This window comes from Nannospalax galili, unplaced genomic scaffold, assembly GCF_000622305.1.
Source record: "Nannospalax galili isolate Female #2095 unplaced genomic scaffold, S.galili_v1.0 scaffold990, whole genome shotgun sequence".
NCBI lineage: Eukaryota > Metazoa > Chordata > Mammalia > Rodentia > Spalacidae > Nannospalax > Nannospalax galili.
The window spans coordinates 69,490-96,100 of NW_008328087.1; the positions used below are offsets into that span (position 1 = coordinate 69,490).

At 45.5% G+C, this 26,611-nt stretch overlaps 1 protein-coding gene across 1 annotated transcript in view; it reads left to right on the forward strand.

Annotated features, from left to right (window-relative positions):
• Rbm20 (RNA binding motif protein 20) overlaps positions 1 to 25,880 on the forward strand; it is a gene marked incomplete at its 5' end in the record, with an annotated part of 60,649 nt that extends 34,769 nt beyond the window's left edge. The window contains 5 exons of the mRNA XM_008846359.3: positions 8,378 to 8,482; positions 9,532 to 10,189; positions 11,707 to 11,841; positions 18,398 to 18,519; positions 23,163 to 25,880. Coding sequence (XP_008844581.1) covers positions 8,378 to 8,482; positions 9,532 to 10,189; positions 11,707 to 11,841; positions 18,398 to 18,519; positions 23,163 to 23,273 — 1,131 coding nt within the window. The remainder of the gene's footprint in view (positions 1 to 8,377; positions 8,483 to 9,531; positions 10,190 to 11,706; positions 11,842 to 18,397; positions 18,520 to 23,162) is intronic.
• Between the last annotated feature and the right edge of the window lie 731 nt (positions 25,881 to 26,611).

Sequence of the window (26,611 nt, forward strand, 5' to 3'; positions counted from 1 at the left end):
TATTATTTTTATTTTGTGTGTGTGAATGTATTGCCTGCATGCATGTAAATGCACCCATGTCATACAGTGCTGGTGGAGGTCAAAAGAGGGTGTCGGATCCTCTGGAACTGGTGTTAGGGACAGTCATTAGCTGCCATGTGGGTGCTGAGAACTGAACTCAGGTCCTCTATAAGAGCAGCCAGTGCTCTTAACTGCTGAGCTGTATCTCCAGCCCCACAAATAAACATTTCTTGACTGTTTACTATGTGCCAGGCAATGGGCTAAATACAGTATATCAACTGAACTATTTAATCCTCATAGCTACCCTATAAGGTTAGTACTATTAGTACTACAGAGGAGAATTGTATTTGCCCAAGGAGATTGGGTTGGGAAATGGGACCTTTATCTAGTGATCTGGCCCCAAATTCCACAGCACCTAGTTGTTTTACTAGAACTTAAGGAGGGACATGACGGAAGACTTCTGTAGTCCTGTGTGCCCAGGGTGGAGTGGCCCTGGGGTGTTGGCACCCACAGAGTCACCCAAGAGAGATTAGATCTTTGGTCAACTCTGTCCTCCTGCTAAAAGCATCTACCAGTCCTGGAGCTCCAGTGAGAGGTGGCAAAGGAGAAGCAGCCACCACCCCCTAAATTAAACTGGATGCTCAGGCATGGTACATTTCTCTAGATAAAGGGCTTTAGTTTCAGTTTAATAAAGGTACGTTGTAATTAGCTGGCACTTGCATCCAAGTGTCTGTTGTACTGATTCAGTTCACAGGGGAGTCCTGGGGGAGCTCTGGGTACCAGCTTTAAATTCTGACTTGGCTTATAAGGTTCCTTCTTGCCGAGGCTTCCTATGGTTAAGTAGGGATGGGACAGTAGAGGTTTAGCCAGTTGCATAAGAAACAATTAAAAAAAATCCTCCTTGCGTATATACTAGTTACCCTTACCCAGGAGTCGGTGATAGTAAATCCAAATAAAAAGCCCAATTCTTAATCCCATGAACATGAAGAGTCACACTTTGGCAACTACTTGAGCCTTCATCCCCACATGTGTGGGTGGAGTGCCACTTTACCAGGCAGTGTTCTAGGCACAAGCAATCTAAAGATGAGTAAGACATGGCCCATGTTATGACAGAGACCAAGATCTAATGGTGGAAACAGATCTATAAAATAATCCCATACAATGTACAGGGGTTAAACTGCTCTGTAGGCGATTAACTCTGCACAGGATAAAAGCTGCACATAGAGGGATTTGAACTAGGTACTGAAAGTGGACAGAAGCCACTTTGGTATTCTTGGTAAAAGGTACAATGGGGGTAAAAGTGTAAAGAAAAGACTGTTTTCAAGAACATGAAGATACTCAAGGCTGCATCTTTAGGACATATTAAAGATTCTGTTTTTTTTTTTTAAAGATTTATTTATTTTTATGTGTATCAGTGTTTGCTGGAATGTATGTATGTGTACCACATACATGTCTATTGCCCATGGAGGTCAGAAGAGGGTACTGAGTCCCCTGGAACTGAAGTTACAGACTGTTGTGAGCTGCCATGTGGGTTCTAGGAACCAAACCCAGTCTTCTGTAAGAGCAACTAACCACTGAGCCATCTCTCCACCTCAAGGTTCTGTTTTTTAAATTAAAATAATGAATGTGGTGTAAACATCTAGTGACTACCTCTCAGAGATTTTATTTAACTCATTCATTACATCTTATCAGTGTAAGATATAAGAGTATCTCAAAGGAGACTCCAAAGTAGACAACTTACATAAACAAGTATGAATTTGCCAGTGATGTGGAGCTGCTGTCTTCTGCAGAGGACAGGAAATTGACTGCATCGTCACTGGATAAAATTCATTTACAGCTCTATGAGGAAGAATCATTTGCATTAGAATCAGTGATCAGTTCTCAGAAACTTGTAGACTATAAAATCATAAAAGATACCAACTGTTAAAGAATCAGATACCCAGGGGCTGGAGAGATGACTCAGTAGTTAAGAGCTCTGGCTGCTCTTATAGAGGCCCTGGGTTCGAATCCCAGCACCCACATTGCGACTAACTCCAGTTCCAGGGGATCTGACACCCTTTTTTGACTTCTGCAGGCATTGCACAACAGGTGCACCTACATGCATGCAGGCAATTTACTCATGCACATAAAATAAAAGTAATAAATAAAACATTTACAGAAAGAATCAGATATCCTAGAAGGATATGGTAGATAAATGCCTAGCATTCTATTAAAAGACACCCAGACTTGGAATTCCAGATACTTGGTAGGCTGAGGCAAGGGGATCTCTAGTTCAAGGTCAGCCTGAGCAACTTAGTGAGACACTGTCTCAAAAGAAACAAAGTGGAGGGCTGAGGATGAAACTCAGTGGTGGAGTGTTTGCTTAGCCTTAAGAAACCCTGGATTCAAAAATAAATAAATAAACAAAAACAAAAAAAATTTAAAAAAATATCCAGTAATCTTTTTTTGCCCATTTCAAAGACTGCTACCTGTTCTCTTTCTTTCTTTCTTTCTTTTTTTTTGGACACAAGGTCTTACTTTGTAGATCTGGCTTCCTTGAACTCATAGAATGATTGTCTTAGTTTGTTTCTTCATTGCTGAGACAAAACACTCTGACTAATACCAGCTTGGGGAGGAAAGGGTTTATTTATCTTACATCTCCCGGGTCACAGTTCATCAGGGAGCCCAAGGTAGGAACTCAGGGCAGGAACCTGGAGGCAGGAGCTGGAGCACAGGCCATGGAGGAACGCTGCTTACTGGCTTGCTCCTCTGGCCCCTGCTCAGCCTGCTTTCTTATGCAACACAGGCCCACCTGCCCAGGGGTGGCATCACCCACAGTGGGCTGGGCCCTCCCATATCACTCATCAAGAAGATGCCCCTCAGACATGGCCACAGGCCAGTCCAATAGAAGCAATTCCCCAATTGAGGCTCCCTCAACCCAGGTGTGTCAAGTTGACACTAAAGCTATCCAGCACAATTGACCCCTTGTCAACTTGACATACAAACATCACTATTAAACCATAACTTTCCAATTTTTGTCCCCAAGATATGTTAATATCACAGCATAAGACAGAACAACTTTAAAAACCTACAATCCTTAAGAAATCCAAGCACTTAAAAGTCCATAGTCTCTTTTAAAAGTCTCTTAACTATGGGTGGGCATCTGTAAAATCCAAAACAAGTACTGTCTTATTTCAAAGGGAAGAATCAGGCACACCTAAGCAAAACCTAAGTCCAGCAAAGTAGCTCGAGGCTGGACATCTGGGATTCACTCACGATCCTCTGGGCTCCAAAGGGTACTGGTGGCTCCATTGCTCTGACTCTGCAGTCCATAGCACACTCAGGTCATCTTGCAGACCCAGGCCAACTCCATTCCACATCTGCTGCTGTCCTTGGTGGTTGACCCATGGTCCCGGCATCTCCAAAAAGCTGGGGTCTCCACTGAAACTGAGGTTGCACCTTCACCAATGGCTTCTTCTTGCCTCTCTGGGTGCAAAGCCTCAGATTCTCTCCATGACCCCTTCAATCCTGGGGTCTTAACTGCAACTGAAGCTGCACGTTCACCTATGGACTTTCCTGGCCTCTGCATGCCAAGCCTCAGCTGCTCTCTGCGACCCCTTCATGCTTTCAACACCAGAACCATGCAGGAGACTCTTACACATTACCAAGTCCTGCTTCCAGCTTGAGATAGAGACTTGGGTCCCCTCTGTGTGCTGACCCTGAGGAAATACCTCCCAGAAGACTTCGCCTCAGTGATGCTAGTCTCTTATTACTTACAGCTGATTTTCAGCCCGAGCTAACCAGCATCAATTGTCCCAGTAAAGCAAAGGTTTTACTTCAGTTTCTGGTCTCTTCTTAATCACAGCTGATTTTTCAGCCCCCGCCAACCAGAATCCAGATTCTCAATCCAAAAATCTCATACCAACAGCCCTGATAGTCTCTGCTTCCCTTTGAAGCTTCACAAGCCAGGCCTCCATCATCTGCAACTCTTCCAAGCTCCACAGCAACAAACTCTGAGCACGCAATGGCTTTTCTGACCCAAAGTTCCAAACACTTCAACAGCCCTCCCCAAAACACCAAGCTCAGGTCTGTCACAGCAATATCCCACTCTCTGGTACCAATTACTGTCTTAGTTTGTTTCTTCATTGCTGGGACAAAACACTCTGACCAGTACCAACTTGGGGAGGAAAGGGTTTATTTATCTTACATCTCCCGGGTCACAGTTCATCAGGGAGCCCAAGGTAGGAACCCAGGGTAGGAACCTGGAGGCAGGAGCTGGAGCACAGGCCATAGAGGAATGCTGCTTACTGGCTTGCTCCTCTGGCCCCTGCTCAGCCTGCTTTCTTATGCAACACAGGCCCACCTGCCCAGGGGTGGCATCACCCACAATGGGCTGGGCCCTCCCATATCACTCATCAAGAAGATACCCCTCAGACATGGCCACAGGCCAGTCCAATAGAAGCAATTCCCCAATTGAGGCTCCCTCAACCCAGGTGTGTCAAGTTGACACTAAAGCTATCCAGCACAATGATCCATCCACCTTCCTCTGCCTCTGCCTCCTGAGTGCCTCAACTAAAGGTGTGCACTACCTGTTTTCTTGAATGGCCAAGCAGGGAAGGCATGGGAGATGATTTTAAAGGAATGAGTGGGGTGGGCACACTTTGTGTGCCTTGTTAAGACTTAAACTAGATCCTAAGAACCTGGTAAACCAGCCTGTGTTTTTAAGAAGAGGATATAGTTAGTCCTGTGTATCCATGGGTTTCATATTTGTGGATTCAACCAAACACTGAAAACATTTGGGAGAAAAAGTTGTCTATAATGAAGATCTACAGACTTTTTTCTTCTTGTTCCCTAAACAAGACAGTAATTATTTATATAGTATTTGCATGGTATTGAGTATTACTAGTAATCTAGAGGAGATTTAAAGTATACGAGAGGATGTGTGTAAGTTACAGGAAAATGTGTATAAGTTATAGGCAAATGGTCGGCTGTTTTATATAAGGGCCTTGGGCATCTGCAGATCCTGGCATCTGAGGGGAGTCCTGGAATCCATCCCTGTGTGGACACTGTTAGGCAACTGTTATTTGCTCAGAAGTAGTCTAGGTGCTGGTGATGGCTCAGTGCTTCAAGCAGAGGCTCACAGGGGCCAAGAGGACAAGTTGGTGGGCCTTTGCACATGATCCTTCCAGAAGTCCACCTAGTATGCTTAACTTAGCATCTTTGTCTTCTTCACTTATGGCTACTGCATAAGATCAACATCCCAACCCACTTCTTTCCCCTCCTGCCTTTCCTGTGTTCAGCAATGCTGTTCACCTAGCATCCTTATTTTACAGTGTCTACTTTCACCCCCAAACCCCCAAGTTTAATCTCTACAAGGCAGAAATTTTTGTCTTTTATATTCACGCCCTTGTCCTGGCCCTTGGAGTAGAGCTTGGTACAAAGTGAGCATTTGATCAGTATCTGTGGAAGGAGAGAATGACTGAGGCCAGATTCTGGAGGCAAAGGCCTGATGCCAGAGAACCAGGTCACATCCTGTTCTTCTCTGCCTTGGTGTTTTTTGTTAAGTAGGTATGATTGCTTGTGCTCATGACAGACCCTCTGAAATCTCTAGAGAAAATACCTAGATGGGAAAACCCATGTGTGTATTTCTCAGTGTTCATGGGTGGCCAAGTCCAGTCCTGACCTTAGCATGCTAGGGAAGGAAGAAAGAAATAAAGTCACTGAAAAAAGAAACTAAGGGAAAAAAGAACCCCTTTATCCTTCTAGAAAGGATGGATCAAGATTATAAATGTCCAGGGAATCCAATCCTATTAGGCAGATTGGATGAGTAAAGCCAAGCAGGCGTAATGGGGCCCTACAGAGTTAGGAGGTAGTACCTGTCTATGGGAGAAGCCAGCAGCTGCTCAGCTCTAGATGGCTACCATGCAAAAGTTCATGCCCTTGTTGGCAGAGGTGGCTACCATGCAGATGTGCATTCCCCTATTGGCAGATCTCCTGTTCCGTAGAGCAAGACTCAAGTCCACTTATCTGTATGGAATTGCCATACTTTAGAAAGTGTATAGTCTAGGAATGGGGAGATTGCTCAGTGGGTAGAGAGAAACTGAGTTCAAATCTTCAGAATGCAGGTAAAACTGGGCACAGTAATGCACATGTGTAATCCCAGGGCTCCTACAACGAAGTGGGAGTCAGAGGCAGGAGAATCTCTGGAGACTTATGGGTCACCTAACCTGTGTGCACAGAGGCAAACACCAAAGAAACCTTCTCAAAGAAGTTGAAGATGAGGACTGATATCAGAGCTTGCCCGATAATCTCCACGCACATGTTGTAGCACATGTGAACCAGCACTTACACACTGGGTAATGCTAAGGAAAGGGGTGTAAGATGTTACTAATGCCTGTAACAGATCCAAGCCTTCCCTGTTGAAATTTGAAGGAAGCTTATGTACTTTGGAGGTAAAGGGGAAGGAGAGCAGACAGAGGTAACAGCACATGCAAAGGTCCCATGTATGACTAGAGGCCAGTGTTGTTGGAGCAGAGAGCACAAGTTAGCACATTGGGAAATGAGATGGATTTGTCCACAAGAGCCATATTACGCAGGACCTTGTGTGCAGATGAAAGATTTTAAATCTTCAACAAAAGGGGAAGTAAATGAAATGTTCTGACAAGAAAGTTCAAGTGAGGGTGTGATTATTGTTCCATATTAGAAGGACCCTTTTGATTGTGTTGGAGGAAGGGCAGAGAGCAGAAAGGAGAGAGCAATTAGGAGGTGGCTGGGTAGTAGCCCTGCTTCTGCAGTGGAAGTATCTGCCTTGGTCTATAAGTAGGGATGGGCAACTTGTATGGACTCCATTGTGTTCTCCTGAAGCTGCCACTGTCACCTTAGGGAGAAGGGAAGCCCTGAAAAGTGCCACCTTGCTCCTTTAGTGGTCTGCCAGGTGAGGGGCTTCTGGGTAGGTGCCCAAGGCTGCCCCTTCCTCTTCCAGCTTGAACTGGAGGGGATGCTGCACAGTAAGTCTCCAGGAACTGCTTGCGAGGGGTAAGGCTTATTTATTTTGATGAGGAAAGACCATGGATAATTTAGTCAAGGAGATAAAAACCAGCATGCGGTCACCATTTAGCAGAAACTGACTTCTCACAGCTAGGAAGGCATTTGTGGCTGCATTATGCTTGGGTTTACACTCAAAAGACTGGAGGAAAAGCTTTCACTGGATTCTGCTGCTCCAAACACTGGAAAAAGCAAGGACTTGAAGACATCAGCTGTCCCTGTCCAGGAATAACAAGTTAAACCAGTCAGTCCTGGGTTCCTGCCCCAACTGGCTCCTTGTCAGCTTAAGGGGATGTGTCTGACTGAAATTAATTAGAGCCTTTACCTTGAATCAACCTCAGCCAAAAAATGTTGAGAAAATGTAATCATTCCCTAAGGAAGCCCAGGGAATAGTCATGGTTTGATGACCAAAGGTTAAGTCATGACTGAGTACCCTCCAGAAACTTCTAAGGTGAGAATTAGCATGCCTTTCTACAAAGGATCAGTTTGGAAAGATTTTAGTCTATTCAGACCAAGAGGCAGAATTGAGGATTTTATGTGGGTACTTAGACGATCATTTAAAATGTAACTCTTAGGGTCCAATGAGATGGCTTAGCACTGTTCTGCCAGACTACGTGTTTGTTTCCCAGCGCCCATAATGGACAGCTCACAAACTCTTATAACTCTAGCTCTGGAGGATCCAGTGCCTCTGATCTCTGTGGTCACCTGGACTCATGTGCAGATAACCATACACATATGCCTAATTTTAAAAATATAGCTCTTCAAAATTATAATTGCACTCTGTGAACTATAGATTACTGACCCCCTTTGTAAAGGCTGTTCAGCAGCCGAACACCTGCTTTCAGTTGCTCTGTTCTCCAGATGTGGTTGACTACCTGGAGGACCGTAAAGCAGGGAGGAGGAAGCCAAGGGGGTATACTCAGGCTGTAGCTCTGGTTGGCTGACAACTCCTTTCCTACCCATAAGGGGACAAACTGTGATATATTTTTAATGGTAAAAATATGGCTTTGGGGACGATGCCATCACAGTGGCTAACCCCTAGATCTTACCTGCCTAGGTCAGGTCGCCCTTAGCTCCTTGTATTCATCCTCCCCACAAACACCCAGATTGCCAGGGATTTCCTTCCCCCTAAAGTCATCAGCCTAACTTTCAAGATGTTTTTATGTCTCTCTGTGTGACTGAGCAAGTTCCTTAGCCTTTCTGAGCCTCAGTTTCCTCAGCAGCTGCCTCTCAAGGACAGGGTGGGGGGAAAGGAAAAGTTTATGCTTGTGAACACCTTTGCTCTCTCTACACTCCCACTTTCCCATGCCTCTGCTCACTGCTGCTCTCCTTTTTCTGTTCTTCCTTTGATAAGGCTGGAAAAGAGGAACAGGAGGGCATGGATGGAAGCCCTCAATCAGTGGGCAGACAGGAGAAAGGAACAGAGTCGTCTGATCCAGAAAGCACGAGGACGAAGAAGGTAAAGTTGTCCCAGATCTTAGTATGGCTGTCATATTTAGCCATCAGGGACTCAGTCACAGGAGCTGCCTGGCAGTGGTGGCATGAAATGTATGTAAATCTCCACTAATGGCCCCAATGGCCCTGGCCCTCAGCAGTTTCTGGAGGAATGGCTTTGTGGGGGATCTTTGAGTATCTTCACTAAGGTGATCTTCAGCCACATGCGTGGGTTCTGCCTCCCTCTCCAGCAACTTGGCTGTTCTACTAAGAGAAACATGTGCCCTAAAAAGACCCAGGCTTCAGAGCCAGGCTCCCAAAATAGGCAGGTCCCTTAGGGGGTAGGGGATACCAGTATTCAAGTTGGGGTCCTGACCTCGGCAGGCCCAGACACTGAGATTAATAGGACATATTCTATGCTTTGTAAAGATTATTTTACTTAGTTAAAAATCAAAATCCAATTACAGTCCTCCTGGGCTGGGCTTCCACAAGCCAAAAGAAATGTCCTTGGATGATGGCCAGCTTCGTGCCTTTCCGGTCAGGGGAAGCTAATCTCCTAAATCTGTCTGCCCCAGCCTGTAGGCTGCTGGGAAAATCAAGGGGAAAATATAGGAGTGGTCAAGTGTGAGAATGGAAGTTGTACCTTTGCTGAAAGAGGGAGGTGGAGGAATTTTTTGAGTGATTTCAATATAGTTACCTTTAGTGATAACCACATATACAAGAAAACAGTTCCAACAAGTTTTTAGCATTTATAATGTATCCATTCATTCCAAACTTTATTGAACACCAATTATGTACCAGGGGTTAGGATTCTTTGTATCATTTTAAACATGGTGGTTTAGGCAGCAAGGACTGATTCCAAAACCTGTGTAACTTTGGGCATACTCTGGAAGATGAGTGAGTGATGTGGGACTCGAGTTGCTCATGTCCACTAAGTACCTAGTAAATGCTTCCCAGGGAGAAGGTGGAATGCTCAGGGTCTTTCTGACTTGAGGGAGCTGATAGTCAATGTTTGTGGCTTCTGGTTGAACATTCTCAGCCACAGTCTGGTGTCCATTCTGTATTTTCATACAGGAACAAGAATGGGAGAGTGGAAGTGAGGCTGAGGGGGACAGCTGGTACCCCACGAACATGGAGGAGCTGGTTACAGTGGATGAGGTAGGAGAAGAAGAAGACTTCATCATGGAACCAGACATCCTGGAGTTGGAAGAAATTATGCCCATTGCCCAGAAAGACAAAATCTGCCCTGAAATGTGCCCCTGTGTGGCAGCCACCTTAGATTTGGACTTGGCCAAGGATTTCACCAAGGAAGGAGAGACCATAGGGAACGGGGCTGCAGAAATCAGCTTCAAGCTGCCCCGGCAACTGCCTTCTGCTTCCACGCGCTGCCCCAATGACACGGACGTGGAGATGCCTGGCCTAAATCTGGATGCTGAGCGGAAGCCAGCTGAATGCGAGACAGGCCTCTCACTGGAGGACTCAGATTGCTACGAGAAGGAGGCAAGAGGAGCAGAGAGCTCAGATGTGCGTCTGGCCCCCACAGCCCAGCAAATGTCTTCCCCCCAGCCAGCAGACGAGAGGGCCGGGCAGTCTAGCCCCTTTCTCGATGACTGCAAGGCCAGGGGGACCCCAGAAGATGGGGCTCATGAAGTCAGCCCCTTGGAAGAGAAAGCCAGCCTCCCCCCTGAAAGCGACTTCCAAGGCCAGGCTTGCCAAGGCGTGTTGACCGAGGGTAACTATCTTCCCTTTCCTCATGGGTGGCTGGGCAGATTGGACCACTGCTCCCTTCCAGACGTTAGGGCATGTGCAGGCTGGAACAGACAGAGATGTGAGCTTTCAACTTACCTTAAAACCAAGACGGAAAGTCATGTACTAACAGAAGCAAGCTTCTAAAGGCCTGGTTAAACTGTTAGAGCTTTTAGGCAAATGGTATATAAGAAATCAGATAGGAGGCTACCTGTGTTCAGAGACGCAAACTCGGGCTAGATTTTTCTGTTTATGGGCACCCATGTGGGCATGGGCAACTAAGATCAGGTTGAGTTTTCAGCAAAGGGAACTTGGATTCTTTGGGACCAGCTGGCTGCCCATTCCTGCACAGTGGAGACCCCTTGGCTGTTATTTCTGTGGTGGGAGAGGGAGTGTGGAGTGAGAGGCACTCATGGGGAGGGAACAGGTCTTCCTAAAGGATTTGGCTTGTTCCCCTTCTTACTATCTCAGACCTGTTTTTCTCCGATGTCTGCTAGTGATACAGGATCTGTCCCAGAAACAACTCCGCCTCTACCGGAGGTGATGTTGTGTCTATGCTTGGCACTATGACATCATGAACTAGGGAGTCTAAAATAGGCAAAAGCCCTGGCTTCTCTGCCAAATGGAAACAGATCCATCCAAGACTCTTGAGGGGTAGAGGGAGGGAGAGCAGCCCTTAAGACTCTCGTAGTGGAAGTAACTAAAGATTCGTTTTATAGAAAGCTCGTGGCATCACCCAGGCTGAAGTAAGACTCAGGGGTCCGAAAATATAGAGGAAAGGCTGAAAAATAAGCATTTCAACCCAGAGCCTTGTGGGTGGCATGAGCTGGTGGGTGACCCGGAGGATTGGGCTTTCCTCCATGTCAAGCTGACCCGAGCTGTTTTTCACCTGCCGGGATCTGAGTCTCCATGGAAACTCTGCCTTGATCAGCCAGCTTGTTGCTAGAGAAACGAAGAGGCCTAGAGCAGGCATAAATAAAGAAGCACTGACATTTCCACCTCGCTCTAAGGGAACCCCTTTTATTTTGTCCTACAGGTCTCAACACGTGCTGGTCTTGGTGGTTTATTAGCTTACCCAGTATTTGGAGTTCATATTTAACAGCACTGTTCACAAGCCTGGGGTGAGAGTGGTTCTGCCTTTTTGGCCAGTCTTGGTAGATGTCAGCACAATTTCTGCCTTTCAAAAATTCTTCTGCTTATAGAGATGGAGCGATTCTGATTTGGGGATAGTGGAGAGTAGTTCATTCCAACTGAAGGCATCCCCCCTCCTCCCTGGCAAATGCAAAGATGTGCCAAGTTTTATTGCATTTTTTGGCAGTGGAAAATAATCTTAATTATAGTGCTTTGGTTCTAATTAGCAGGCCTAGCCCCAGCCTCATGTGATTAAGCAGTCCAAGGGACAATTCCCAATCACACAGTGCAGGGAATAGAATTACGGCGACTCTTTGAGTCCTGCTGTGCTTCATTAGGGACCCCTCCTCTCCCCCGTTCTATGTTTTGCAGAAAACACCAGGTACATGGAAATGAAATCTCTGGATGTGAGATCACCAGAATTCACCGAAGCAGAGCTGAAAGAGCCCCTTTCTTTGCCTTCCTGGGAACCAGAGGATGTGTTCAGTGAACTTAGCATTCCTCTAGGTAGGTAAAATATACACTCCTTTCTGAACTTCAGCTCCAGGAAGTGACAGTTCTAAAGCAACTTTGAGGGGCTCTAGAGGGTTTTTTGTCATTGTTTTTAATGTGCGATGGCAATAACCTATATTTGCAAGATAGTAAAGTCACTTTAATTTCAGGCTCAGTGGGAGACCTGACACCCATGGGACCAAACCTTGAACAGCACAGCAGTGAGACCCAGAAGCCTGTTTACTCCATCAGGGAATGCTTTGTTCTTGACCATACAGAGACAAGTCCAGGCAGGAAAACAGAGGTCCAGAGACCTCCATATAGTCAATTGAAATGAATGTCCTCTGGTATCTTCCCTCCTTTCCTTGTCCCGTGTTGTCCCAAAACTACACTACTTTTTTTTTTTTTTTTCTCCTTTAAAGACCTTCTCTGAGGCATGAGTACCACTGAATAGACTGGAGCAGACAGAGTTGATCAAGGGAGCATGGAACACAGCAAGACTCAGACCCATTCATTTATGGTCACTCTCGTGTCCTCAGATGAGTCTTGCCCTCCTGAGCCTTAGTCTCCTCATCTGTAACGGAGTTGGACCAGTCTGTGGGTTTTCAATGATAAATTAGGGGGGATGGGCTGGAGAGCCAGTTCAGCAGTTAAGAGCACTGGCTGCTCTTGCAGGGGACCTGGGTTTAGTTCCCAGCACCCACATGGCAGCTAACAACCACCTGTAACCCCAGTTCCAGGGGAATCCAGCACCCTCTTCTGACTTCCACAGGCATTGCATGACACGGGTGCACTTACATACATGCAGGAAATAAACTCATACACATAAAATAAAAATAATAAATAAAAAAAATTTTTTTTAAGGCAATGGGAAAGGTTACACTAATAGAAGCACCTACACAGAGATCCTTCATCAGGAAATAAACTCATACACATAAAATAAAAATAATAAATAAAAAAAAATTTTTTTAAAGGCAATGGGAAAGGTTACACTAATAGAAGCACCTACACAGAGATCCTTCATCCCTCTTATGGAACCAAAAGGTCACCATTTTGGCTAAGACGGGATCTGCCATTTTAAGCTCTTGGGATCTGCCTGTCTCTGCCCACCAATGCTGGGCTCTCAGGCATGTACAACCATTCCTGGCTTTTTCCATGAGTTCCAGGAATTCAAACTGAAGTCCTGGTGTCTGCAAAGTAAGAGTTCTTTACCATTGATCCCTCTTCCCAGCCCCCTCATACAAATATTTTTAAAAGCAAAAGGCAGACAGATCCTTTGAATCACGATGCTCTTAGGCACTTTAACTCTGGATACTAATGTTGCAAAACCTGTCTCTCTGAAGCTACAGTTTATTCATGCATGGAGACACTTGGCAAACACTTACTGGGTCATGGGGCACTGTGCTGTGCACCCTGGGGGCACTGAGAGAGTAATAAGTCTCAAACCAGTCAGGAACTTGGAATCTAATTGACACAAAAAATAAGAGTGAATCCTAGTTTCTGACACATTGTCTTTCCAGTACTGTTTTTCATTCCAGAAAATGCATAAGCTTATTATAACAAATTAAAAAATAAGACCCAGATAAGGTCGGCATTGAAGGTCTTATCTTGTCCCTCCCCGGTCTCAGAGGTGGCCACTGTCAGGTCCACAGCTGTCTTCTCCCACAAAAATAGGACCACAGTGTATGCATCATGTTCTGTGTTTCTCATAACCAGATCTTTTCATGTCAGTAAACAGAGAACACTTTATTTTAAAGCACTGAAAATATTCCATCATAAAATCTGCACCAAAGAATTGCTGAACCTTTTCTCTGCTGGTGAACACTTAGGTGGTTTCCTGTTTGTTGTTTTTCCGTTGTGAAAATGTGGTAACATCTAAGCTCTTATTTATTGTTCTCACTCACCATGCAGTATTCCTAGGGCTTTGCATATATTAATTCATTAACACTCCCAAAACACTGATGAGACAGGTGGTATTTTTTAATCCCTATTTTACAGATAAGAAATCTGAGATGAAGAGTTACAGAGCTTCTGATTGGGAAAGACTGGGACTCAAATTCTAGTAGTGTACTCTTACCCCTGTCCCCTGCTGCAGTCCAGATGTGCTTGTTTGGTTCCTTTTGTGTGCATGCCAGCATTTCTTTGAAACAGGATGCTAGCCAGGCGGGGGAGCCTTGTGGGGGCTGTATACATTTGCATTTAAAACTTTTATAATTGCTACTAAATTGCACTTTAAAAAGAGGATAGCAACTTTCAGTGCTACCTTGAGGGAGAGTTCCCATTCCCTGCCTCTTTGCCAACTTTGGATATCAGTTTTTAATCTTTGCCAACCTGTTAGGAGGAAAATGGTATCTCATTTTGTTTTTTTGAACAACTGCATTGAAGTATAATTGGCATACAATGAAGTACACATAAAGGGTGCAATTTGATCCATTTTGGCATATGTATGTACCTGTACTGCGTTGTGGATTGGATATAGCACATTCTAGATTTTCATCTACCTGGTGATGGACATTTGTGTTGTTTCCAGAATGGGCTATTACAGATCATCTTCAGTTAGCTTAGAAAGCCATTAGCTTATTGGTCTCCATACTCCCACCCCCAGGAAGGTATAGTACTGTCTTCTCTGATTGACAGGTGAGCAGACTAAAGTCCAGAGGCATTCTCAAGAATACACATCAGGTTCAGGAACTTGGGCTGTCTGCTCTCTCACCACCCTGCTATCTCCTTTCACTATTTCTGTGGGAAGTTAAGAGCACGGACTCTGGCCTCTTATACCTGAGTTCAAATCTCATCTCTGTTACATGATGGCTGGGTTACAAATAGCAACCTCTCTAACCTCTCTGCTTGGAGTTCTGCATCCATGAATGTGGAGAAGTCATAGAGGCCACCCAGCCTACCATGTAGACCTATGTTGAAGTGGAAATGAACAAATATACGTAAGGTCTCGGTGCCTTCTAGTAGCAGGAACTTAGGGATGACTGAAGGGTTGTTTTGGTGTTACTGTTCATTCCAGAATTGAGACTTACTGTTGGGCTGCAAACCCTTTACCCTCCAGGGCTGATCGCTACTGCAGAGAGATTTCCAGAAACATGAAAGGCACAGTCAAGTCACTGTGGAGAGCACAGTGGTGAATTACAGGATGCCAAGGATTGGGCACCCTATTGGGAGAAAAGGGCGTTTAGCCCTGCTGTCAGGGAGTGGGGGAGTCGGGGCATTCATGGTTAGAGGACGGCACTGGGCACTGCTTGTGTGATTCCAGCCAGTTCTGCATGACCCCAGACAATGTAAGCCTGCCAAGGCCTGCTCTTTCCAGAACCAAATAGCATTGCTGGCAAAAAGTGAGCCTCCCCCTCTCTCCACCCCAAGCTTTGCTAGTATGACACAGTCATAATTACCCATGCCAGGAGCTATTATTAGGAGGCAAAAGCAGCTTTAATGATGGTACTTAATCGAGGCTGAGGAAATGGAGGACTCAGTGGCTGCTGAGCTTGCTGAGGCTGTGGCCGTGTTGCTCAGCACTGCCGTTTTAGATCCTCACATTCAGGCTTCCTGAGGCAGTGGTAGTGAACTCGATGTTGTCTGCACAGCCTCTGGGTTTTTCTGTGGTGGGCTTCCATTCCTTTAGGGATCATATGCCCCCCCCCACACACTTCACTTCTCTTTCTCCATTGCTATCTTTTGATTCCTGGAATGACCCAACCCTCTGAGCAGGGCCTGGGAAGAAAGTTACTGCTTGCTGAATTGTGGAGCTGGTTCTCTGGGCAGCCTTGATGAAAGGCTGGAGAGTGGGTGGGAAGGCCAGCATTTAGACAGTTGTTTTCTGTGAAGATATATTGGAAGAAGTGTTCTCAAACTAATATTTTTCTGAGCACCAGGCAAAACTACAGACAGGTGCTTCCTTACAACACCATCCATGGTATTGGTATTATTCTTCATATTTTACAGATGAGAAAACTAATTTCAGAAAGGTTTGATAATGTCCCTGAGGTCACACAGCTTAAATAAAATGGCTAGGCCTCTCTGACTCTAAATGCCATTTTCTTTCCATTACTACTATGGCTTTGGCTTCCAAGCTTTCTTTTTTTTTTTTTTTTTTTTTGCTTGGCTTTTGGTGGTGCAGTGTCATACCCAACCCCACAGATGGTAGCTGTACTTCTCTGGTTGAAAAGGGCCATGGCTGCCCTCTCTGCCTCCTGCCTCAGGCTCTGTGAATTCCCCTGAGGCAGCTATACCCCTTCTGGTGATCCCAGGACAGGGACTGAGAGGCTATAGCCTGGACACCAGTGGCATCCCCAGGGCTCTGTACCTCCCAGGTGGCCTACCCCGTAGGGTCTGGGACAGGATAGGACAGCAGACTCTGATCAGAGCTCTTTCCCAGCAGCTTTGTGTAGCTTTGAGCCCCTGTGGAGTAGTAGCCAGCACAAAACTGTCTCACAACAGCAGAAAAAGGAGGTGGTAGGCTTTGCTTACTGCCCCTTACTCAGCTGCATCCTGGAGCCCATTTGTGAGGTGGAGGAGAAAACTGGACAGTCCCCCTACAGCCCCCTCCCCGACTAGCCATGTGTTTATCCTTTGCCCTGAGCTTGGGAGAAACGAGAAGGGAAAGACATTGAGCCCCCTTTGGGCAGCTGGACTGAGTGACACCCTCCCACTTCTGGGGACTGCTGCAGGCTACTGAGGCTTGGCAGGCAGACAGGTAGGCAGCAGTTAGAGAAAATCCAGGTCCCAAACGCTGACCTGGCAAGCTGTAGAGTGGGCTCCCTCTCTTCTCCTGTCCTCCCTCCAAGCTGCCTCTACACACCAACAAGTAACTTCTATTGAGGTGGGAAAAAAAAAGTTCTAATTACAAGTTTAGGCTGTGTCTCATGACAGTGTCTGCTGTGTACTAAGCACCAAGTGAAGGAAGAGGAGGAGCCAGGCTGTGGTGAGGAGGCCAGCCCAGGCCTTGCCATCTTCTTCCCTGGGAGAAGTAACCATATCCCCTTTCTCTTGTCTGCACAGTGTGGCCAGATATCCCAGCACTGCCACCTTCAGCACAGGACAGGGGAGCAGCCCCACCTGGCTGCTGTGTTCTGCTCATACTTGGGGAAAGTTTCCCATCTAGCAAGTAGAACCTGGGCCCCTCAGGCTTAGTGCCTTGGGTGTAGTTCCATGGAGGACCTACTTTGCACAGCCCTAACACCCTGCTCTCTCTATGGAGTGCCACCATCAGACCCTATGAGCTGGGCATGAGTGCATCTTACTCCCATTTTCTGCTGAGGAAATGAAGCCCAGGAGTGGATCAGGTTTATGTGGGTTCCTAGCATCTGGACTGGACCCTTCTGATCTGGGCTCTTCCACTTGGAGGACTATTTCTTCAGGAGGAGAAGTGACTCAGGAACACCTTCCTGGAGGCTGGCCCAGCCACCACCACTTCAAAGATGAGTCGACTGCCTGTAGTATTATCACTTCCTGAGGGCTGGGCACCCATTGTTTCTTGCTTTTATAATCATAAGTCCCCCTCCCCAAATTCTGGAATGTATATTTAATAAATCATCAATTGATGATGAGATATAAAAAGTGAAGAAAGATAGGAGATGTTTATGATATACCGTGTGAAAAAGAGAAGATAGAAAATCGCATTTAGGGTATAATTAAAACTGCCCTGAAACAGCTGGGCATGGTGGCACATGTCTGTAATCCCAACACTCAGGAGGCAGAGGTAGGTGGATCTTTGTGAGTTCGAGGACAGCCTGGTTTACATAGCAAGTTGAGGCCAGCCAGGGCTATAAAATAAGACTTTGTCTCAAAACAAACAAAACAATGACAACAACAAAGCCCTCCCCAGAGTCCTACATATCAATAAATAACATGGCAAGAAATACTTTGCTATCTTTTACTTATTTTCAGATTTTTCTTTAATTAAAATGATCCTAAAAGGGCTGGAGAGATGGCTCAGTGGTTAAGACAACTGGCTACTCTTGCAGAAGACCCAGGTTTGAATCCTAACACCCACATGGTAGCTAACAACTGTCCGTAACTCCAGTTCCGGGGGATCCAACACCCTCTTCTGTCCTCTGCGGGCATTGCACTACACAGGTGCACTTGCATACATGCATGCGATACACACATACACATAAAAGAAAAATGAAAAGAAAAAAATAAAGTTTTGAAAACAAAAAATCCAAAATACAGTGAATTCTTCCAGAATTTTGGTCACAAAGGCAGAGACATGTAGAGGTGAAATCCTAAGAAATCTCAGAAGCCTCCTCCTTTCTCCTTTCCCCAGGAGCAGGTTGACTGAGGAAGACTTCACCCAGATTCCCAAAGGCAGGACACAGAGCGTATAATTGCCAAGTGCCCTCCACCCAGCATTCACAACCACCTGTGAATGAAGAAGGCACTTTCTTTTGTGACTGTGTTGTAAATGTGACTGAGGTCAGAGTTGGAGGAGCTAGGTAACCACTAAAGTCAGCAGTAAATGAGGGATGGAGCTCTTGCTCTTCTTTTGAGCCCCTGCAACTTGCAAGACCACAGGGGCCTTCCACTACTTTTCTAAGGCTGCTCTCCATTCCCCACCCTTCCCTAGGAGTGGAGTTCGTGGTTCCCAGGACTGGCTTTTATTGTAAGCTGTGTGGCCTGTTCTACACAAGTGAGGAGGCAGCGAAGGTGAGCCACTGTCGCAGTGCTGTCCACTACAGGAACTTACAGGTAACGCTCTACCTTCCTTGATGCACAGCCTTTGGGGTTTCCCAATCTTCATGTACAGGCCAGGCACTCCGAGTCTTAGGCCTCTCTTGCCTCTGACTTGAACTCCCATCTTCAAGGCCAGGCATAGTGATTTGCCATTCCCTAAGCATACCCTTTAGATACATCCTCTCTAAGATGATACCTCCTCCCACCATGTAGAGAATACCTGCCTCTACCAGGCTACTCCACAACATGGCTATAGCCCATGGGTGCCCAGAGCATCATGTCTACTTTAACACTTACAACATACTCTTGGGTAGCTTTTTAAACATCTGCCTCCCTAGCCACACTGAGCATAACTTGGGGTATGCTGGTATTTTCCTGACACATGGCACAGCTAATCCCTTCCTACCAGGACTGTTACAATGCAGATGTTTCCTTTTCTCTTCCTCCATGTAGGTAATATTTTGGAATGAAAACCACAGTTTTGTCCCATTTAAATGTTCAGACAGCAAATAATATCTCAGAAGCTCATACACCCAACACTGTTCTAGGCACTGGGTACAGCAGCAACAAATACAGGGAAAGCTCTGTCCTTATAGAGCTTCCAGCCTAATGTAGAAGACCAACAATAAATCAAAAAACTAAGTAATATGCTATAGTAAAACACCATATATAAAAATATACCATATGGGCTGAAGAGATGGCTCGGTGGTTAAGAGCACTGGCTGCTCTTACAGAGGACCTGGGTTCAAATCCAAGTACCCACACAGAGGCTAACAACCATCTGTAACTCAAGTTCCAGGGGACCCAATTCCCTCTTCTGACCTCCACTGGCATTGCACAATATTAGTGCACTTGACATACATGTAAGCAATACACTCATACACATAAAATAAAAATAATAAAATATTAAAAAATACATATTACATACTAGATTCGTACAATCTAAGATGCCATTATTTGTAAAGCACCATTTTCACTTGTTCTTCAACACGTGGGAGATTGAACCCAGAACCTCAAGTATATTGAGCACATATTCTGCCTCTGAGCCACATCCCTAGCCCAGTACATTATTTTTTAATACCAACTAGATAAAGCAATGCTGCAAATTAAACAATGAGACTCCATCAGTTGTTAAATGCATTTTTTAATCTCAGAGATGTTAATGCATTTTTCAAAGTATCTTAAAATCAATGAGCAATACTAATGCATTCTATAATGTATACCTACCAAATATATAGTTTATTATAATGTAAATGCCATTCTCATGATTAGCTTCTGGTACAGGGTTGGCTTTACAGGCATTTACAGGCATTTACAGGCATTTACAGGCATTTACATGTTCTGGAATGAGCCTCTCGAGGCAGCTAAATTTTCACTATAAGGATCAGAGTTGAGGGGTAGGGAGATGGCTCAGTTGGTAAAGTGCTTGCCACAGAAGCATGAAGACCTGAGTTTGGATCTCTAGCACTCACAGAAAAGCTGGGCATGATGGTGCATGCCTATCATCCCAGTACTGGTGAAACAGAGACAGGAGGCTCTCTGGAGCTTGCTGGCTAGCCAGTCTTGCCAAATTGGTGAGCACCAGGTTCAGAGAGATAATTGTCTCAAAAAATAAGGTGGAAAGTGATGAAGACATCTAATGTCAATCTCCAGCTTACATACATGCATACTTGCACACACACACACACACACACACACACACACACACACACACACACACACACAAAAAAAAAACAGAAAATTTTAAAATGATAAAGAGAGTTTAATCCACAGGGCTCAAATCATGAAATGCCCAGGGTATCTTTGCCCTGGTTCCAGGTCAGGCATTCCTGGAATTTACAGTTAAATCTTTTAGAGTGGCTGATTTTTTTTTTTTTATTTTTTTTTTTTTTTTTTTTTTTTTTTTAATTTTGTATGTGGGGCGGTCAGAGGACAAATTGCAGGAATTCATTCTCACTTTCTACCATATGGGTTCCAGGGACTGAACTCAGGCTTGGAGGCACTCATCCTTACTCATGAGTCATCTGGTGACCCTGAGCTAATGGTTCTTAACCAGGAATATGAAGTAGAATTTTGACGTATATGTACTAGGTGACATATTTAGTAGAGTAGTAGCATGTAATTTGAGAAAGTTCTTGGGATGCTTATAAAATGTGCACATCTAATTAAGAAGTTTGGATTTGTTTTGCAATTGAGGAAACAGAAGCTCAAGGAAAAGCTATAGGATCTATTCAAGGCCATGCAGATAGTAAGTAACTGGATTTAGGATTAGATCACTTGATTCTTAACCATTTGTTTCTTTTTACTTTACTAAGCTTGTCTTAGAAACTGAGACCTGTAATTTCCTGGCCCAGTCACTATTTGTAAAAGACTGTCACTAGCTGTGCCCAAACACAGGTCATTTAAGCCTCTTAATTTCCCTCCAGAGAGCAGCTGCTCTGTGACCTGACCTGGCAGCCATAGTCCTTTCTCTCCTGGAGGGCAGAAGGAGGTGGGGTGGGGGAATGAAGCATGGCATGGCCAGAGCAGGGGATTCAGACTGGTCTCTACAGAGGCAGCTGAGGATAGTCATCTAGCCCAAAGACCTCATCATTCTGCCCAGACCTGGACAGTAAGTAGTAAGCTGGAAGGGTTGTGGAGACATTCTGGTACTGATTTTCCAAACCATGCACATTGCTTACTCTTTCTAGTAAAGGCCCAGAATCTTCATTTTAAAATTTTAACAGCACTAAAGAACAAACTCAGGACTTCGTGCATATTAGGCAAAGACTCTATACCACTAAGCCACATACCAAACCCAATAAAGTACATTTTAAACAATCTTTCCAGTAACTTCTGATGTTTCAATGTGAAACTCTTTGATCTTTTCTCAGTAGAATTGTACAGCCCCTAAAGAGACCACAGAGTTCAAGTTCACTACCACTCAAAGAGTTATGAAGAATACAGGGCCTACCTTTTTTCCAGGCAGCGGCCTTCACTGTTTTTAGGGCCTCTAGGGCCAAACCCCGGGTGGCATCCCATTCCTACAGCAGGCCAGTGACATGCCTGTGGTCCCCAGACACATCGGGTGTAGACATTGCCTCAGCCCTTCACGCTGGCCAACCTCAGCTCAAGCTTCCCTGGCACATCTGTCAGGGAGCCAGGAGCCTCTGTCACAGCCTTCTCAGATAGGGTTTCTGTCAGTGGCCTTGACAGAATGTCTCCGTCCCTATAGCCTCACTTCACCCACTCCACTGCAAACTGCACAACTTGTGAAAACTGAAGAATTCAGACCCACACAGATGGTGCTGGCTGCCTCTTCAGTCAGGCAACTTGTAAAATTATCACTCAGCAGGAGGCCTTGAGTGGGGGTTGGGGATGCCCTGGGAGGCAGGAGCAGGTGGAAGGTGCCTGTATACAGCTTCCAGAAATCCCTGCTGTGCCATGGCGCTATGAAAACCCACTGGGAGTGATCTGGAGCAGCAAGTGTAGGCTGGACTAGACAGGAAAGTGGACACTGCTGGCTGCAAGCCTCAGGGAAGAGTGCACATACAGGCAAGACACTCATCTACTCAGGTTCCTGAGCCAGGCAGGGGAGAAACCTGGGCTTTCGGCAGCAGCCTCAGCCACAGGTGTCCACTGAGGGCCCTTCTCCCAGTCAATCTGTACCCACTTCTGAAAGCCAGTCTCCTCCCAGAAGGAGGGCGAGGAAGACGCTATTGCTCCCATTTAACAGAGTAGAAGTCTGGGGCCAGGAGAGGTGAGGGACGTCCCCCAAGCCCCACTGCTGGCCCAGCTCAGGTGAAAGCTTGATATTCCTAAAATTTACTCTGTGCTGGGCACTGTGATAAATGCTTTGTGTGGTGTCTTGTCAGCTTATAGCCCCCAGCCCTCCCTGTGCAGGGTTGTCATGGTTACAATTACTTTACAGTCAGGGACATTTAGTCACTTGCCTGTGGAGAGCTAAAATTTGATCTGATATGGTTGAGCCTGCATACTTAACCCCTGTACTGGACCTGATCCTTCTGACTCCTTACCTGCTGCTGTTTATAAAGTCCTTGCTGTCCCAACAGAGTCAGACCACTCCTGTTGGGGCCCCAGACCATTCCACATCCTAACTACAGCACTGGACCCAGGCATTTTAAAGGCATCCCCAGCTGGCTAATGAGCCATGGCCAGTCACAGCCCTGAGCGCTTCTGGAGTTGTGCGGGCAGCCCCCAACTAGAAAGTAGACATACTGTTTTCAACCCACCGAGGGACCACTAAACTCCACCCCCATAGCCTGAAGCTATAGGAAACAGTTGTCTCTGGGCTTCTGCCCCTCACCCACGTTCCCTCCTTCTGCTTTTTATGTGTGGACATTGCTGCTTTTTCTGGAAAATAGGCAGCACTATCACAAGGATTGAGTTTATGTAAGCCAGAGAGTTAGTAAGTATTTGGCACCACAGAAGGGCTGGGGGTGGTTGCGATGGTTGGTATCTGTACTCTCTACTTTTCCTACAAGAGATTCACATTGTTTGTAAACTAACATAAGGGGGTTCTCTCACCACAAGATACACTGGTGACAGGAGAGGTAGCTGCCATTGGTCACAGGTGTTAGAAAAGGGGACCTAGGCACACACCTGCAAACCCACACCCTGACATCTCCCTGCCTCTGTTGTCCCTCTCTCCGCCACAGAAGTACTTATCCCAGCTGGCAGAGGAGGGCCTGAAGGAGACAGAGAGGGCAGGAAGTCCAAGCCCTGAAGACAGCGGAATCGTGCCACACTTTGAAAGGAAAAAGCTTTGATGCTGTTGTTGCCACCACCACTGTTTCTGGAAGATGGACGGGAAGCCGGCTGAAGTGGGGCCAGCCTGGCCACAGGGACAGGACTGAGACCAGAGAGGAAGGAGAGCGGGCAGGACATGGTGCTTGGGCTTGTTCCCAGAGACTCATCAAAACACCCCTGTGTCTCTGGGGAGCTGCCAGCTCTCCTTTGTGGGTCCAGCCCACCAAGGTGACCAGCTCCCTGTGGGCTCCTGTTTCTCCCCCGCAGTCTTTCAGTTTGCTCTTTCTTCCTCTCACCTCTCCCTTCTGTGCCAAGGTTATTTTCCTGTCCATAAAATCCAACTTCTCAGGGATTGCTACTGTGCTTAAAGTGTTGATAGGTTATAGCAGGTCAGATGAGGCTGAGTCATACAAGGAAAAGTTTTAACAGAAGCCCTTGAATGTGGACAGCCACTTCAGTGAATCTGCAGCGCTCTTACAACCTGTCCTTCTGTGTGCCCAAGGATGGGGGAGCCGAGTCGGGTTCTGTAGTCCTGAGGGAAGACACCAAAGAATCGGGTGGCAGAGATGTGAGTGACTTCATTAAGGCTTCCTCCAGCTTGGTCATTTTGAAAAGGCCCTGTTTTTCTTTTCTTGGCTAGTGCTGGGAATTGAACCCAGAACCTTGCACATTCTAAACAGGCTCTCTACTGCTGAGCTACATGCCCAGCCAAAAATCTCTCAGATTTGTTTTGTTTTGAGGCAGAGTCTCCTGTGATCCAGGGATTGCCCTGAGTTTGTTAAGAAACCAAGGGTGACCTTGAACTTCTGATCTTCCTGCCTCTACCTCTCCAGTGCTGAGATTACAGGTGTTGTGGTGCTGTGGATCAAACCAAGAGGTGCATGCATCAGAGGCAAGCACTTTACCAACTGAGCAATGTGTCCAGCCCTAAAGTCCCTGTTTTCAAGAACTCATGCTTCCTCAGTTATTTTAGAAATCCATGAGGTTGATGCCTTAAAGTAAAATCATATTAATTTGGTGTGGAAAAGAAGAGCCCTCCATTGTGGGAGTTCTGATAGAGTCCATCCAAACTTGCTTCCTTCTTGATTTCAGGAAGTGTCAGGAGTTATTCTTTGTAGGACAGTAACTTCGTTATAAATTCACTTTAACTGAAATTGAAGCTAATGTCTTTCCCTATAGCTAAAGCAGCAGTTGCTGTGGGCCCACGGCACATACTGATAACTGCAGTGCACAGCACTGGCCTGACTCAGTATCAAGGAATTGGCATCTGACCTTGACTCACCCCTTGGTGCTTCTACTTTTGGCTCCAACTGACCTTGTATTAGAATGATTTCAAAATTAACCCTCAGTAGGGGAGAAGTTAAAACATTTGCTTGCTGGGTATTTGTAGGTAGTCAGATGGAGGGACTGCTTGGGGTTCATCACATATGCCAACTTTGTCAATATGTGAGAAAGAACGGAGCCCTTATTCCCAATGGGATCAGCACCTCCAGACCCCCCATGCAGGGTCTCATGGAAGGGTTTGAGATAAAGGTGTTAGAAGAAATGAGCTCTGCCAGAGCCATTGAGTGGATCTCAAAAAGGTCAGAGGGAGCCTGGTGCTGCCTTCATGAGTAGAGGTGCCTTCCTGAAGACACCCTCCATGCCATGGCCTGTGATAACTGAAGGAATATGGATGGCTAGTCCGTGTGAGTTGCCTGTTGTTTATTCCCCCAAGTGCAATTGGGTAGACATGCACAGGGATCATGTGGGGTTTTTTTTTTTTTTCAATCTTATACTGGAATTCTGTACTCGACACAAATAGAAGGACAAAAAAATGATCTAGTTCAACACTAATATTAGTTTTATGAGAGAGGAAACTGAGGCACTGAAAGAAAACAAACGTAGAACCTTGAGACCTGCAGTCCCTGGCCAGGAGAGAAATGTTGGGAACCTGTGAGAGAGAAGAGTTAAGGTAAAGAGAGGAGGAAAGGCCAGTCTGGACAGGAGCGGTGAGAAGTTAGAGCTTTCAGGAAAGCTGGCTGTATCCAAAGAGAAAAGACTAAAGATTGCTGGGTGTAGTGGCACGCCTTTAATCCCAGCACTTGGGAGGCGGGCAGATCTCTCTGAGATTGAGGTCAGCCTGGTCTACATAGTGAGTTCCAGGCCAGTTGTTGCTACAGGGAACCCCTGTCTCAAAAAGATCAAAAAAAAAAAAAAAAAAACAAAAAACCCAAAAAACTAAAGATTATGGCTCAGCCCCTGTTGTTCCCCTGGAGGATTCTACAGGTTTTAACCCAGCATTCTGGTCACCAGCTAAGCTTTTCCTATTTCTTAGAAAACCTCAAACTCCTGAGAACAGCTGATAGCCACCTCCCTGAATTCATCTGCACCTCCATCTGAAGCTAGACATTTTATCCTCCAACAAACTGGAGGCAGACCTCACCAAGTCTGCCAGCCCCTATCCCAGTAGTGTTTCTATGGAAATCCATGTGGCCCAGTCAACTTATAAAATGACCTTCATGTGGGAAAGTGAGAGAGTTCCCTCAAGGCAGAGAGAAAAGACAGTCTACTTTCAATCAGAACCTTCCACTTAAAATCATTGGCGATTCTATACTTGTGTGTATATTTATTTATTTTTATATAATTTCATTGGCATGACCCTTCACTGACCCTACAATTTGCACTTTTTATTTCTATGTGCATCACACATAATACAGTATTAAAGGCAACCAGGAAAATATTGATTTCTTTTTTAAAGCTTTTATTTAGTGTTTTGTCAATTATTTTAAAATGTCTCTCCCTAAGGTTGCTCAAGAATAGTTATTACCTTGCACAAAAGATCCATTTGTATCCTGGGTTAATACAACGGGAGGCCTGTGTAATTTTATTCTCATTATTAACACCTGATTGTTCTCTAGGTAGTACTCTCAAGGAGTTTGATGAACTTAAATTTGGTATGAGCATCGACCATTAGATTTTGGTTTCCCATTGTTGGACAGTCCGAGGCGGTGATCTGTAAGATTATTCTTGAACTGGACCAGAGTTTGTTCTGTGAGTTTTTGAGAAAAACAAAACCACGTTAATTTAAGTTTGAACTTGTAAAGTATTAGAATTTTTTGAGTGTCTTATATAAACTGTCACCACTTTTCTGATCTGTATAACTGACCCTTTGCTAAACTGTTTGTTTTTACAAAAGGGGGAAGAAAAGGTTTTTAATAAAGAGAATTTGAAAGCTTATGAATGGCCATGTGTCATACAAATATCCTTCAACATCTGGTCAGAGGTTTTACAGAGCTAGTCTATGATTTGGTTGCTTTTTTACTTTCAAGTGTGTGTGTGTGTGTGTGTGTGTGTGTGTGTGTGTGTGTGTATGTAT